Source organism: Temnothorax nylanderi, unplaced genomic scaffold, assembly GCF_030848795.1.
Source record: "Temnothorax nylanderi isolate EJ_2023f unplaced genomic scaffold, tnyl_v1.0 TNYL_tig0066_pilon, whole genome shotgun sequence".
Taxonomy (NCBI): Eukaryota; Metazoa; Arthropoda; class Insecta; order Hymenoptera; family Formicidae; genus Temnothorax; species Temnothorax nylanderi.
The window spans coordinates 965,615-981,425 of record NW_027249128.1 but is presented as its reverse complement, the minus strand read 5'-3'; the positions used below and the strand labels follow the sequence as shown (position 1 = coordinate 981,425).

General features: G+C 34.2%; 1 protein-coding gene and 1 long non-coding RNA gene across 4 annotated transcripts in view; one reads left to right on the top strand and one right to left on the bottom strand.

Annotated features, from left to right (window-relative positions):
* The window catches only part of Mp (collagen XV/XVIII-type protein multiplexin), a 480,457-nt gene that overhangs the window by 21,014 nt on the left and 443,632 nt on the right, over positions 1-15,811 (bottom strand). Inside the window, exon 11 of one of the 3 annotated variants that reach the window (XM_071708353.1) lies at positions 1,716-1,799. The exons of the other annotated variants lie outside the window; for them this stretch is intronic. Coding sequence (XP_071564454.1) covers positions 1,716-1,799 — 84 coding nt within the window. The remainder of the gene's footprint in view (positions 1-1,715; positions 1,800-15,811) is intronic. 3 annotated transcript variants of the gene reach the window in all.
* Positions 1-15,811, top strand: part of LOC139773703 (uncharacterized) — a 266,478-nt gene that overhangs the window by 14,972 nt on the left and 235,695 nt on the right. The window lies entirely within an intron of this gene.

The following is a 15,811-nucleotide window of genomic DNA, read 5'->3' as shown; positions in this document are numbered from 1 at the left end:
CGGATCGTAGTCGATTCATTACCGAATTTAGTGGGGAAAAGCGAGTCTCTCGTCTCTCTCTTTCTCTTTCCCACACTTTCTCTATACGACACATTAGACGCATCGCTGCAGCTTGCTGGAAGTTAGCTTGCTGACCCGCGCGCATCTGATTCGTTCCCAGGAGTGTATCAGAGACAGTTCTTCTTCTTGCCCGCATGATTCGCGCGTGCAATTTACATTTGCCTCGTACACGAGTTTTGCAGAGTTTAGGACTGACGCTAATGGAATGTCGAAAAGCCGAGAGAATCGGTTTTCAGAAATTGATTTCAAAATTGATTAGTTACAAGTCGCTCTTATTGAAAACCAGCTTCTCGAGGACCAATTTTCTTCAAATTAATCGTCTGTTTGTAATAGATTACATCACGAATTGATGCACGTGAATCGGTGACTTTAAATATGAACCGAATAACCGAGTCCAATTTACTTATTATATATAATGCTCCGGATATTACTGCGAAACTCGCGGGAATCGCGGTTGTTGCCTGTTTCTTTTGAAGGTAAACTTGGCTTGTGATATAATTTATACGCGCATTGTTTCGGAAGTATGCCCAAATTTCATTCGGATCACGTCCAACTTCGTAATGACTGTGAGTGGATGGCAAAGATGGAGTGGCGGCAGGACATTTCGGGTAAGCAAAGTTGTCAATGCGAAATCCTAATAGAATTTTCGTGATTATCCTGCCGGTATTTACGAGATTATCCGCGTAACCTAATTTCTCGTTTCTTCTTTCCCTCTCTTCCCCGGCTTTCTCCTAATGGTCGACAACTTTTAAGAAAGTTCTCATTAAAACTTCATTCCATTATAAGGGTTAGTTAATTTGAAAGATATATAAACCATAATGTTATCGGTGAATAAAATCATTAATCTATAATCTGTATAATTCAATAAATTGGAATTATAAGGGATTGTTAGTAGAGATTATTTTATATATGGGTCGTTTAAGATAATTATTTTATTAATTATCTCGAAATTGAATTTTGTGGTAAGCGCCTAAGGAATAATGTAATATGTTATAATCATATTAATCTAATAGAACGGAAACCAAATTATATTTCAAGTTCTAAAATAAGATCATAATTTATGATTATGACGAGATAAAACGAGATCATAAATCATTCTGTATAAATAATTCAATATGAATAATGTTGTACACATTATTATGGTCTGTAATTGATTTCTGTAACTGATGATGTCTGTAAAAAATAATTACAATCACGAGCATCTTCTTCTTCCTACTTTCGTTTAGAGAATAGCTTTTTCAACTTTAAAAAAAAGTAAAATTAATCTCTGTTAAATTATAATAGAATCACAATATAATCTTTGTTAATTTTCTTAAACTGTTTAAAGAAAAGTATAGAGAATAAAGAAAGAATAAAGTTGAAATATATTATAAATTTTTTTAGTTTAAATATACTTGCGAGAAAATTTAGGCATGTTTATAAATTATTACAATTAAATTATATTAACGCTATCTCATTTAACAAATTTCTTTGTTAAACAGCGGTACTCCATGCATGCGAATTTTCAAACCCGTTAGTAAATTACTCAAGCTTCATATTAACTCTTATAAGTTAGTGCTTGGACGATAAATACAATGGACAATTAGTTAGTGCGTGTATTGTCAATATAGTATTAATTTAGCGAAGCCCGAGCCCAATTTGCGGTAGACGTCTACCTTATTGAATTCAGCGTCGCCGGAACCATCGAATGAATTGACATCATAATAATCACCAGAAGCGAGCTCTTCATCTGCTGAAAACTATGAAAACACGTGGCATTAATAAATAAATACCAGCAAATTATTGATTTGAACGATATTCTCCGATGTGACAAGCGCTTGCTAAAAATGCAAAATAATGCCAAAATCCATTTAGAATTTAAGTTTAAATAAATCACAATGAAAAATGTGAGATTAAGACATTACACTTTTTTGTGACGATTTAATCTTATTTTCTAGATTTATTATAATAACGAAATCTCAAATTTATTAAAATTGTATTATTTCATCCTCCTAATGTAAAAATTTGAGTAAGAAAAAGTGATAGATAATATTATATTAATTTACGTACTTTTTCAAAGGTGAATTTTATTCTTAAAAAATAGATATAAATTTAACATTTTTGTTTAAGTATATGAACTATTTAAGCGAAGTAATTAATTAACCATTCAAATTTATATTAAAAAAGAATTAACGTAATTCAAGTTTTCTATATTAATAATATATATTATATATATACTGTTGATATTTGTTGCAATCATATTTCGATAAGTATTGCGACGTTACAACGTTTCGCGTTATATCTGTTCCCTCAAGTGTTGGCACGTGAACGGTAACACAGCGAGCTTGCGGCGGCAGCGCGTTTAATTGTCTCCCGTTTAATTATCCTTAGACGGCAACGGTCTTGGGGTTTGTTTGACGCGCATGCAACGCGCGTCATTATTTGTGTGTATTCAATGTCGCCGCGCTATCGCCGTGTTATCATTTGCGCGGCGAGACTCGAGCAGGTAGCACGTAGCGCTACGACCCGCTCCGTGTGCCGTCGCATTACTTTTCAAAACACGATCGCTGTAAGTGCTAGCGGCAAAGAATCGTTCTCTATTATAAGGTGCCAATTCATGAGACGCTGAAAATGAGCGTCAACAAGGTGAACGTGGTGGTTTCGCTTTGACGCTATAGCGTCAAAGAAATGAAGTTGAATTTGTTTAATATTCAGCGTCGTCGCTGAATCGTCGTTAATCGTCCCAGTACAATCAAACATAGATTTCGAAATACGTAAAATATTAATTATTTTCAAGTAATATCTTCAAGTAATAATATTTTATGGATACACATATAAAAAAAAGATATTATTTCTGAAGATTTTTGCTTGCTGAAAATGAGCGTCGAGCGTCAACGTCGAGCGTCAACAAAAAGACACCTTTATGTGAAATACATGAAATCTTATTAATAAACGTAAAGAAGAATCCGATGATTCCGTTACTTGAATCCTTCGAGTCGGCGATTCGTTACGCACTTTCGATCCGGAAATGGTAATGGACAAGCTACATTTAAATTGGCGAAAAGTTCGACGCGTGATCTATTCTAAGTATCGTTGAAAAAATTAAATATTAAACTAGCGAATCATATTGAAATTGTGTTTCAATTATTAGAGCGGGTTATTCTGCGTAATTTTGTGGATTCACCTGTATCCCATATCGCGCATCGAAATTTTCGCCGAGTTTAAATATAATTTATTCTATCGTTTTCGTATTGAGAGTGTGATATGACGATTAGCGTAATACGATTCAACAGAAAATCGCGATATCCATCGTTTAATTAGTTTCAGATACAAGAATAGAGTAAGTACTCGTTATACGTTTGTATTGTACAACGTGTTAAATATTTCATAACAGTGACAAATTGGTAACCGCAGTTTCGGCGCTTGTTTTTAGCGGCATACAGCGCGCTGTTGTTTACATAAAGTCGCTTTATTATCGTTCGCGCGGTGAGTCTTGTGTGCGTAGGACCCGGCGCGGGCTGTATACCGTCGCATTATCATCGCTCCGAACGCGATCGTGACAACTAGTAGAAAACGCGGTTCATATTTGTGAACAATTAACGTTTATATCAACCCGCGAGATTAATAAACTTCTCGAACTTCTATCGTAAATGTATCGAGGCGACAAGTATTTAATTGAAATGTAGCGATTAAATACGATAGAAGATGGGAATTGCAAATTCTTTTTTCGCGACATTTAACAAGAAATAATAACTTCTTTAACTGACATACGATGCTTGTGGATTCCGCGTCGCACTTGGTACCTATTGTTTGATTTAAATGTAATTTTCGTCCGTTATTATTTCGAATATTATTACCATTTACTGAGAACGCGTAGCAATATGCGAATTGCGCTAGATCGAATAATTCAAGTAACAACGTGTTATATGTTCATTAATAATATTTCATGTATTTCGCGGGATTCCGCATCGTGGTTAACGTCGGAAGTGCCGCGCAAAGTGCCGCGAGATCGTCACATTTTGGTGATTAGTGCGCGCGCGATCGTAATTAATGTCGTGTTTTCGCGAGTGACGTGTGAGCGCAACGGAGAAATCTGTGAGAAAGAGCAGGCTTGGGAAGCATCGGGCGACGGCAAAGCAACCGAGTAAGAGTATTTTATTACTTATATATTATTTATTACTTACTAAAATAATCGTGCATTTCTGTTTATTTGGCGAGTCATAGATAAGAATTAGAAAAAAAGGCTTTTATTTAGACTCTTATAAAACTCTTTTGCACCTAAAAAATTTATTTAAAAGACGGACAAAGAAATTGATGTATAGATATAATTATCTTGTCGAATATTAATAATTCTGAACGCTAGAATAATTTAGGTTTTATATTTGTATTTTACAAATCAACGTAATTATATAGCTGCAATCATCATTCGCGTCGTATCGATGAGAAACGTTAAATTTTTTATTTTAATCCGAGGTATTGGGTTCCGTGAATACCTACTGCAGATAGATATCACATTTCGCAGATCCATTGCCTTGAAATGGATGGGATAGGACAGATTAGCGCAATGTTTAACTCTGGACTATGTATAATGTCCATCGATCCATTGTGCATACAAGAATGCACATGCACAAAGCTCATACATAGAATGGGTTTATCGCCATCGACGTATCATTAACTGGTTTGGCACATTTGATTATTTATTGATACGTTTTCGTATTTTATTATGAAAAGAATAGCAATTATGAGATCACAAATTGTTTGGAATTTATATTTAAGTATAAATTGTCGTATACAGAAATGAAAAAATGATAGAAAATATTTTACAGCTTATAGAGTATGCTCGATAAAAAAATTATAGAAAAATGATAGAATAATTTTGGCAAAAGAGAAATAGTTTTGAAATTTAATAAAGATGTTCTTTTATTTTTTCCTTTTTTTTCTCAAAAAATATTTTTTAAATAAAATTTATGGTCTGCGTCCGGCCTACGTATATCCAGAGTTAAATATAAAAATTGATACAAGAGAAAAGTAATATGCAATATGCATATATTATATAGGCATATGCAGAAAAAGTGTAAAAAATATTTCATGATTACATATTTTTCTAATTATCTACTAATTCATGTAACGAAAAATGTGTTAATTTCTATTTCTATTTATTATTAATTGTACTTATATTGTGCCAACATTATTTTATTTATCCATTATTATATTTTTATTATTTTTTTATTATCCATTATTATATTTATATCATATTTATTGGTAATTCAATCAATTTCATTGTAATGTAGACAAATTTTCTACATACATATAATAAGGAATGCTGGATCGATGATCGTTCACAATGAAATATCGCATATATTAATAAATATCTTGCATGAATTATCCTATATTTTGCGCTTCGTGTTGATTCGAAAATTTGCAATTTCTTTGAATAGTATGCAAACATGAATAAGCACCTTACAATGATAGAGGAAATACGATGCCACACACAGCACAATATGTAATTGAAAACGTATATATCTCGATTTTGATCAAATTAGATTTATCTGATCTTCTACATAGTAACTCTGTATTTCATACGTTTGGTATCAGTTCATACTACAATTTCCGGGATAATTTCATATACATCAGATACAGTACATATCACACCACAGATGAGCAAATACGTAAATAAACGCATCTATTGCACATGGTATTTGTATCAAAACCTGTAATAGTATCGAAAGCTATATATATGCATCGAGTCGATTGACTTATCATGTCATTGTAGGGTGATTAATTTGTTTCCACGAAATATTACACATATTAATCGATGCTTTATGAATGTCGGCATCTTTAAGAGATAGAACTTATTTAAATTGAGCTTTGTAAAAGATTGCCGCATGTATGATAGATATCATGCATAATTCTCGATTTTTTTGATACTCCTTCCTCGTCAGAGCTCGTTGATTTTCGCTTAAATATCGGCATTTTCCTGAAATTTCTCGGAATCGGTATCGAATAAACGTATCTTCGAGAGCGGAGCACTCGAAGGAAAGAGCACTTGACCTCGATCACAGGCAAGCCCAAAATATTCGATGATATAGAGGGATAAAATATCGCTGTATTTGCAGCGAGTATTTCACTGTATCGAGTAGAGGTTAAGGCTCAAGTACAAGGGTATTAGTCGTACAATATGTTAATCTGTCTTCGGAGATAGTATTATATCTATGACAAAAGATTTTATTTACACGATGCTTCAGAATTGGTAGACAATACAGATGATATTATTCATGGCGAAATTTGGAGTTAATTTCAAATAAATTTTAATCTTGAGTATATGAAGAAAATTTGGACGAATCATTACTTTTTATGATCTTTAAATTAAATATCCAATATTCTTCCCAGACGTACGTGTCTAAAAGATATTTTAAAGACGTCTTTACGATATCTTTTAAACATTCGTACTGTCTAGGTTAGTAATCTAAAATTTAATTTTTATGAAAAGTGTCAGTCTACAACTTGATTGTTATAATTATTAATACATAGTTTATTAGTGAAAGTTTATTCTAATTTTCAAAGAATGTCAGTGTCTCTTAATTCTGACAGAATGTATGATTTATTCTTAATATCTCCAACAAGGGGCGAATTATTATAACTCATTAGGATAAAATATGAATTAAAGATAATTCGTAGATTAAAGCCATTTATCATGCATATTAGTATTTTCCAATTTCACACCTAAATACGCATTTCACACGAGACATGAGATCTCAGTAAAAATCTTTTAATTTCACGTGCTAGGTACAGAGAACGGATGTACGCGCAGGATAAATTGTACACGTAGAAAACAGTAGGGAAGTAGAGAGCTGTAAAATCTCCCGAAAGAGAGTATTATATGAGATGACAAGGGGCTGTAAAAGAGTTGGGCTTGACGAAATATAAATTCCACGGTATATAATACGAGCGTGGAACTTACACTTGCGCGATGCTAAATAGTAAAGCAAACTGAAAAATCGGCGCACCTGTTTCGCCTCGTACTGGTACACGTGCATAAAGCGATTGGACGTATTGATTAAATCGGTCCCGAGGGATTCTATATTGACTTTATATTTCTAAATTTTTATACCAGAAATCAAGTATTTAAATAAGACTTTCCGTTTGGAAAGAAAATACTGACCTAGAAAGACCTAGAAAGATATACGAGGGCAAAAGTGTTTGAAGTTTTTGATAAAAAATATTATAGTTTGGACGTAGAAAGAAGTACGAGAAATTTTCCCCTTTCTAGTAAAATATTTAGAACTTAATGATATAAATAACGCACAGTATTAAGCGGAATTTAATTTCTTTTTTTTAATGAAAAAGAAATAGATTATTTTAGCAATCTCAACGTTATTCCCGATTGCGAATAACGACGAATTATCGTCGCGCGCATACGTACAGGCATATATAGGCTGCTTCTAAATTCATGGCCGCGAGCTGCAAATAACGATAATTTCAACTTGCCGCAAGTCACAAAAGGAAATAAAGCGCGTGGTAACTCGATTTATGCGAGCGCTCTTGGGGGCTTTTTTTTCCCCCTCTTTTCACATTTTATACCTTTTTCGATACGCTTGTGTTTTATAGAAGGGCATTATCGGCACCCACGCGGTCTACGTGCGTTTAACCGTGTCTGAGCAAATTTACACATGGCACGTGCAAAAGCGACTTACATTTTCGTGAATGCGAGTGCAGAGACGCAACTCGTCTCTTCTTTAGAGATTCGTGGTTTATGATTAATATAGATTGCTTGTAAAACTTTACGCGACATGCGGTATAAAAGTTTTATAATATTTGTTCGGGATTCTCAGACGAGGCTCTTAATTAAACATTTGATATCTATTTTCCGTTATACAACCAGACAATTATAAAATTTACTTCTTTTATTAAAAGTTTAGTGGAAAAATTGTCTGTTTCATTAGAATTATCGATTTCCCATATATAAGACTTATAACGACACACGCGAAATTCCACAGTTAAACTTTCAATAAAAGAAAGACCGTTTTTAATCGTTTAATATAAATAACTGAATATGGAATGCTTGAAATGTAGGAGTACCTTTTCAAGATTTACTCCGTGCAATGTCCAGTCAGGCGGATTTCACAATGACGTATTTCCGATATTTCAGTTAGATCGTAGTATGAATAATTCATACAGAAGCTCCAAGTTTGATTGGGATATCGCGAAATGACGTCGAGTACTTCGATTTATATTTGATCCCACTTGATTTTAGTCTAAAAGACGTAACAATGCTTTCTTTCTTCGATTTATCATATACTCTTGCAAAATTCATTTATCAACAATAATTATTATCACGAATTAACGTTAACTCCGGATTCCTTATGCATAATAGTAAGACGATCAAAGTTAAAACGAGATTCGGTCTACGCGAAAATGTGGATAATGAAAAATTCTTGCTGGAAAAGCTGGTTGAGTCTTTTATGTAAAATTTAAACTGCGAATTTTTTGGATTAGCCATGGACTTTATATTAAGCTCAGAGAACACGTATTCTCGAGACTCGTAGAACAGTCACTCTATCTCTTCTCGCTCTATCTCTCTTTCTTCTTCCTCTTCATTGTGGACTTTCTTCATTTTTGCTTTCTCTATCTTTCGTCTTCGAAAATGTATTTAACGTCCCATGAAATTAAAATGTCGTCGCCATCGTCAGAAGAATGAGAAACGCCCTCGCTCTTTTACGTGACATTTACTATCACAAATTTACATTATTCGCTCTTTTATAATTATTATCTACTAATTTGTAATATGTATTTTTTCCGCTGCAAGTGTTTTATAATCGTTGTACTGGTCACATTTTGGAGTACGATAATTTTTATATTTTGCAGAACAAAAATATCTTTAATATTCTTATAAGAATAAGTTTATTTTCTCGAAAATTAGTTGTCAAGTATTTTTATATTATACATATTTAGCTCTTCTCTTATTACATGATTTAATTCCTCTTTATTATTATTTAAACGGCTAAACTTTTGAGAAATTAAATTTGATCAAATTAAAATAATATTTCGGAAATACTGTTTTTATCGTAATATCATTATCCATTTCGCATTTTTTATTTTTATATAATCGTTGCAGAATCAATACCTTACTTATCAGCGAGAGAAATGTACTATTCTATATTTATTATTCTATATTTACTGTCTAAGCAAATTTACAATACCGAACCAATTACACAGCTTAAAACTAATCCCGCTATTTTCTTGTTCAAAGATTCGATTAAACTATAGTGCGGGTTAACCGATTATAATTAGAAGTCGTGTACCTCGTGTTTAATTCGTTCCGTAAATTTGTCGGGTAAATAAACCGTCGTATCGTGCTGAAAATACCACCCTCGATGATTAGAATTCACGAGGATCCGACACACCTCTCTTGGTGTGGTAACGCCGTGATTTCGCTGCCATCACTTTCGTCTCTTTGCTTTTCTCGCCCATTTGTTTCGCCGCTCTCAAGATCAGCCAATCTTCACGCCTTCACCGTGAGATACCGATCGACCCTGTCGTAACGATCCGCTGATGTCGTGCTGGGCCTTTTTTCACCCGTTTCGTCTTTGTGCGAATTGGCCGTCACGGATGAGCCCGCGCTTCGTAGCTAAATTTCGATTATCGTTATTAGTATGGATTTTGGTGAATTCATCGACGCATTAAACGCTCCGGGCGTTGCCAATTTGACACGACCATCCGATCCTCAACGTTGATGTCTTGTGTGATCTCTTCATTTCTTTCCATTATATGAGATTTCTTCACTTCTTTTCCCCTATCATATTTCGTTAGTAGTGATTTTCAATCTGTTTCAAATTATCAGTTGTATTTCAATATTTTTATCATGTAATTAAAATTTTGCTTGCTTTATGATTTTATATAAAAGAAATAAAGTTAATGAACATATTCCATAAATCGTGATAAATTTTAAGATATTTCATTTTCATCAAATTTATCAAATTGACCGAGATATAATCATAAGTTATGTCCGTAATTTTTCAAATTATAATAGAAGTAATCGACAATAATTTGAAATATGGCTTTCTATTCCTGTAATAGCTGCCTCAAGCTAATAAAATGTTTTTAAAGAGATTCTTTTTATAAATAAGAAGTAAAAAAGAGTCTGTATTCGAATAGGCCTCACGATTCTTTGACTGTTTTCCTATGCAAGCGAATTAGGAGCAACTTATTTCATGCCGCGCGCAGGAAGATCGCTCAGAAGTCGCAATATATTCCTGGAAGAAATTTGATTTATATCGGCGCTGTTGTTTCGCTCTCCGAGCAATTCCTGTTGAGCGTGTGTCGCGAGTGTATTTGTACTCTCACTCGTCTCATGTCACCAAAAATTCTCTGAAACTTGAATGAGATTGCGGGAATACACTGCCATTCTATCTCGCTATGCGTTACCATTTTTCCCCTCCGTTTCGCGGTTAATACTTAGGTAAAAGTACCAGCGTCGTCTTTTCTTAGGTTGTTTGGCGAGATGAGTGAGGAAAACTCATAACTCGCGAGGGTCGAGAGTAGAAGCGATATTAACCGCAAGATTTGTGTCGCGATAAAAGACGCGCCGAACTAAGGATCAAGATAAACGCTCTTATCATCGGAGAAATTGGTCTTCGTATCGACAAGCAATTCTTTTTCTCCGCGGATTTAATATCTTGCATTGCTGTGTTTTTGTAATCCTTACGTTTCAAATGGCTTTATCATTCGAGACAAACGATTAAAGTCAAACAAGAACAGTAGTAATTAAATAATTTATTGTGAAATAATGTTATAGAGAAAAGAAATGTTATACGAACAGTTTTTTAAATTAATGACTTGAAAACTTGCGATATTTGAAAGAAAAGACTTATAAAATATATCATTGAAATCTAGTTTTAAAATAAATTTTTTTATTATCTCAATTTAACGCATTTTAATTTAATTTAATAATGTTAATTTAAGAAGTTTGACCATCGCGGTATATAGCTATTGCAAATATGTATTTTCTCATAACTCGATCTCCTATATCTAGAAGAAAATACTTCTCTTCGCAGCGAAAAGGCGGGCGGATAATGGACGTCGAAGGCTAGCGCGCATTCGGGCTGAATTGTTCGTTCGCTGGAGATTTCAATAACGTTCGCACAACTTTGTTTTACTTCGCGGGGATAGTCAGCCGCGCTGCCTGTTATCCAACATCGGTAGTCCATTTCCATTTTTCAGGTACGGGAAAGAATCCCCCGTATTTTCAGTGGATGATGCGCGAAAATGACGGGGCGCGTTTCCTACATCCCTTGACGGGTCTCTCGTCGTTCTCGAGAGTACTCCGATTATCGATCCGGTAAGATTGAAAATCCTAGATCCCGTCGCCGACGGATGCTGGATCGGCGGGGAGCATTTTTACGATTCTTTGGCAGACGTTTACGCTTTATTGATTTACGTGTCGCCCCGCGTGTTTATGTCTCGGCAATTTCAGCGACGGCGCTGTGCCATATTACGGTCGTGATTTCACGTTACGGTCGATCCGCGAGCGCGCGAATAGAGGTATTTCTTCCGCGCGGAAATTAAGTGATAAAATCACGAGTGTTATCGCGGCGTTAAGCCACGCCGGCCGCAGGGAAAGGAGATGTTATTCCGCGAGACCTCTCTTTACGCAAAACACACAGGGAAAGACTTTATGAAACAAGTTTTGTAATATCATCGCGCAAGCGATTCATTAATTTTCCGATCAAATTATTCGGATTATTTAAAAAGAAGATCAAATAGCGCCAATGGCCTTCTGCTGAAAATTTTTCACGGTTCGTGCCTCTGGTGGTGGCGGTTGACTCGATCGTTCGCGGTACCATTATCGGGAATTTCCAACACTTTAACGAGCACCGCGCGTAACTGCCGAAAATTAAAAAAAAAGGTAGTTTAAGTGCCGGTAAATTCCGGTCTCCGCTTGATGCGAATCGATCAGCCGAGTTTCGGCGAATTAAATCGCGCCTGGGGGCAACTCTTAATTACCATATCGAAGCGGCAGCTTCTGGCTAGCGAGCGAACGCGATTAATGAATGATTTATTTTGGATTTTATCAGGAGAGTACAACGTTTATTACTACATCAATTAATGATATCATTAAAAGAGCTCTCTCGTTTGGAATAAACGTAGGATAATGCATGAAAAAATATCCCGGCTGGCATTAAAAATTTTATTAGCATTAAAAGAATAGCATATATTACACTGAAGGCGTAATTTTTGAAATTGTTTTTAATCACTGCTAGCGCTGTATATGACAAGACTGATTTCGAGATTTATCTCATTTATGATTTCGTTAATATTTATTTACAGAAGAGCGCATTTGGATTGATAATCCATTAATGACTCATTTTGTATATATCACTTGCACTCTACGCATTTATACATATTTACCTGAATAATTCTCCGAACCTTTATATTTTCGATTGATTAAATACTACAATCTATTTTCAAACCGATAAATAGAGCAATAAAGTAAGTGAATGTGGGGCTCTGAAGCGAAGATAGAAATAATTTATCCATGAATAAACTTTTGTTCTGTATCCGTATTGTATCTGTCAAGTGTGGTACTAGTTATATTTTTTAAGCAATCTGGACATCTCGTTTATTGTATAAAAATACGCATGACCGTGCTGTACATCGATTTTCCAAACGTTTCCGAAATGTTTATCTTGTCGCTATATTGAGTGCCATGCGCATATTTTCTAAATATTTAGCAGCGGATTTTCCAATCATGTCGTTTCCATTTATCGATTCGTTCTTGTTTTTCACCGATATTCCTTTCATCAATAACATTAAGTGCAGCTGCTAAAAGCCGCGTCACACATGTCACTCCAGAAATATTTATAAATAAAGCACAAAACATTATATTCCGTGTATGGCACGAGATGAGTATGTCACGTGATTTATAAGAGCCGGCGCTATTCTCATATCGACAATAGATATTACATATATGCAAGATTTGCGAGATTGTATCAGCTCGTGTATGTTCTACGGGATTGGATAATTACCGTGGTTTCAACGTCGAAACCATCTTCTACGTGCCGTTTGAAACCTTAACGATCACGTGTCAGGATTCGCCTATATATTCTCGTAACCTCTTTACTTAATCGGGAGCCAGAGTCTAAGCAAACTTCAGGGCGGATCGCATGATTAACGGCATGTTCCAAAGGATACGGCCTTCTGTTGTTTAGACATAGAAACGTATCGGGCATGGTAATTATCGACCGCGTCGTTCTATCTAATAAATTCGACGTTAACAATTCTGTTTTGGTATTATTATAGAGCTTTTTAAATGCATACAGTGTCGATTGAGATCCATAAAAAGAAAACGGAAAATTTGTGAATAATGCAAGTAGATTAACAGGGATAGAAAGTTATGCAAGTTTATTTTATTAACGATTATATTGCCGATCCAATATTTGATGATTATATTCTTAGTCAAATGTATGAATCATATTTGTGTTTACTACTCGGTTAAATTAATTTAGAGATTATTCAGTTCAGAAAGGATTTATCATTAATTCAATATTACGTTATTTCATCAAAACTATACAGATCGTCGTTGCGTCGTAAATTTTCATTTAATTTATTATATTCGTTAATCTCTCGTTTCATTTTACATAATGTTATTTCTTACATTTGTATTTTACTGTGACACCCGATTCTAGAAATTCATAATTGCCATGACACAATTAGCCGTAAATATATCTCGGAAGAAATATGATTTACACCGTCCAGGAGATACAAGAGAAATATCTCAATTACAATTTATGTTACTACAATTTGTTGTAAATTGATGTGCATCAATAGACGCTTTCAGTTTCTTTTGATCGCGATTCTTTATCGGAAATAGGTCAGTACGTTTTCAACGTACCACAATGCGTTCCTCTGAAATTTTGTCCTATATCATCCACGCGCGTGTGAATGTTCGTAGATGTGTTTTGAGCCCTAGCAATTGCGAGGTCAACCCCACGAAATTCAAGTCCCGCTATGTGGAATTCGGATTACACGTGCGAAGTTTCGTCTTTGATGTGGTTGATTGCTATTTTCGATGCATCCATGGACAGTGCAGTGAGGCTTGTTTAATGCAACAAGTTCGAATCGAGGTCGGTACATAGATGCATTTCCCTTCGGATTGATTCTGTTCTGACTTTTGGGTTTATTGAAATTAAGACAGGACTTGTAAAGGATTTGTAAACGACTTGTAAATGTGAGAAAATCTATTACATAAAAATTCCATAAAATTCTATAAAAATTATAGTTATTGCGAAAATTCTTAAAAATTAAATAAACATGAATGCAACAGATAATATTTACATTTTCTTAATATAATAATTTAATTTTTAAAATGTATCTTAAAATTTAAAACTGGACTGAAAACCATAACATGCATTATTAAACTTATTGATACGAAAATCATAAAGACTTATTAATATTTTTGAATTGTGCATATCAATAAGAAAATAGAATGCGTAGATAGCGTATGTATTTAATGTTATTTAATGTATTTAATGTTAAAATTATATCTCGGTTCATTGCAGAGAATAGCATTTTTTTCTTTCCTAGATAATATTAGAATTAATACACACGAGCTAAATCAAATATATTTTTATCATTATTGGAGATAAGAAAAAGGAATGTGAAATTTAATGTCCACCAAAAGGAATTTCGGAGCTCGTGCGCAAAATTGTAGTACAAGAATACTTCCTTTGTATTGTAAAATTGACCATTGCGATTTGTATACTGATATCCAGCCGTCATCGACCAATCCGTTTCCGTTTTCAGAAGAAATTTAAGAATGCGCGAAACCCTGCACCTTTGTAGTGAAAGGCAAAACGGCTATCGTGAATATGTTCCGCGTTAAACCAACAACAAAAGCCCATTCTCGTATGATCCGGGAAATAAGTAAAAGCAATTCGATTTTTAAAAAATGGAAAAAAATTGTAATTGATCGAAGTGACTACTCTGTTTTCATTCGCTTTTATTTTGTGACATACGGTAAATGACTTATGACGTATGGATTTCTAGTAATTTATTATAAATGCTCATGTATGCAAATAATGATTACACTGTAGTTAAAGTATTTTTTTTAAATATTTATATTATATAAGGAAGATTACATACGAGAGCTTCATATTTTGTTAAATTTGATACCAATTTATTTATAGAAAGGCAGAGAGAGACAGGATGATATTTACGTGTAATTGAATTATATACCGGTCTGTGCATTTCGTTATGTATGTCTCAATAATTCATCGTTACAAAAATGCAGAAAATGAGCACTTTACAAATGGCTCTATTTAGATATTTTTTTTACTACGGGCAACTTTTTATTTCATTATAAAATATCGTGAATATCTAATGGGAAACATGGAAGCCATCATATATATCTTTCAAGATTTTTATTTTTTAGTGGGTATTTTTTTATTCATCCTCGATAAGGAATACACGAAAGCTCTATATTTTTCAAGATTTGTTTCTTATTTGTTCGTCAATAGTTACGTGTTGCTGGTAAAATAATACTTCATTATGTATGCCTCGATATTTCGTCGTTACAACGAAAATGTGAGACTCGGATATCCTTCATGTTACCATGTAAAGCGGTATTATCGCGTTACCGTATAACACAAGTGGTAAGAGATTGGAAAATGACGGGAGCGAGGGAATAAGGAGGAAATATTTATGGTATGTACCGCGGATCGAGCCCTTAAGAGGGACGCGTATAAATTGGGCACGGTTAAGGCTGGCTTATTTA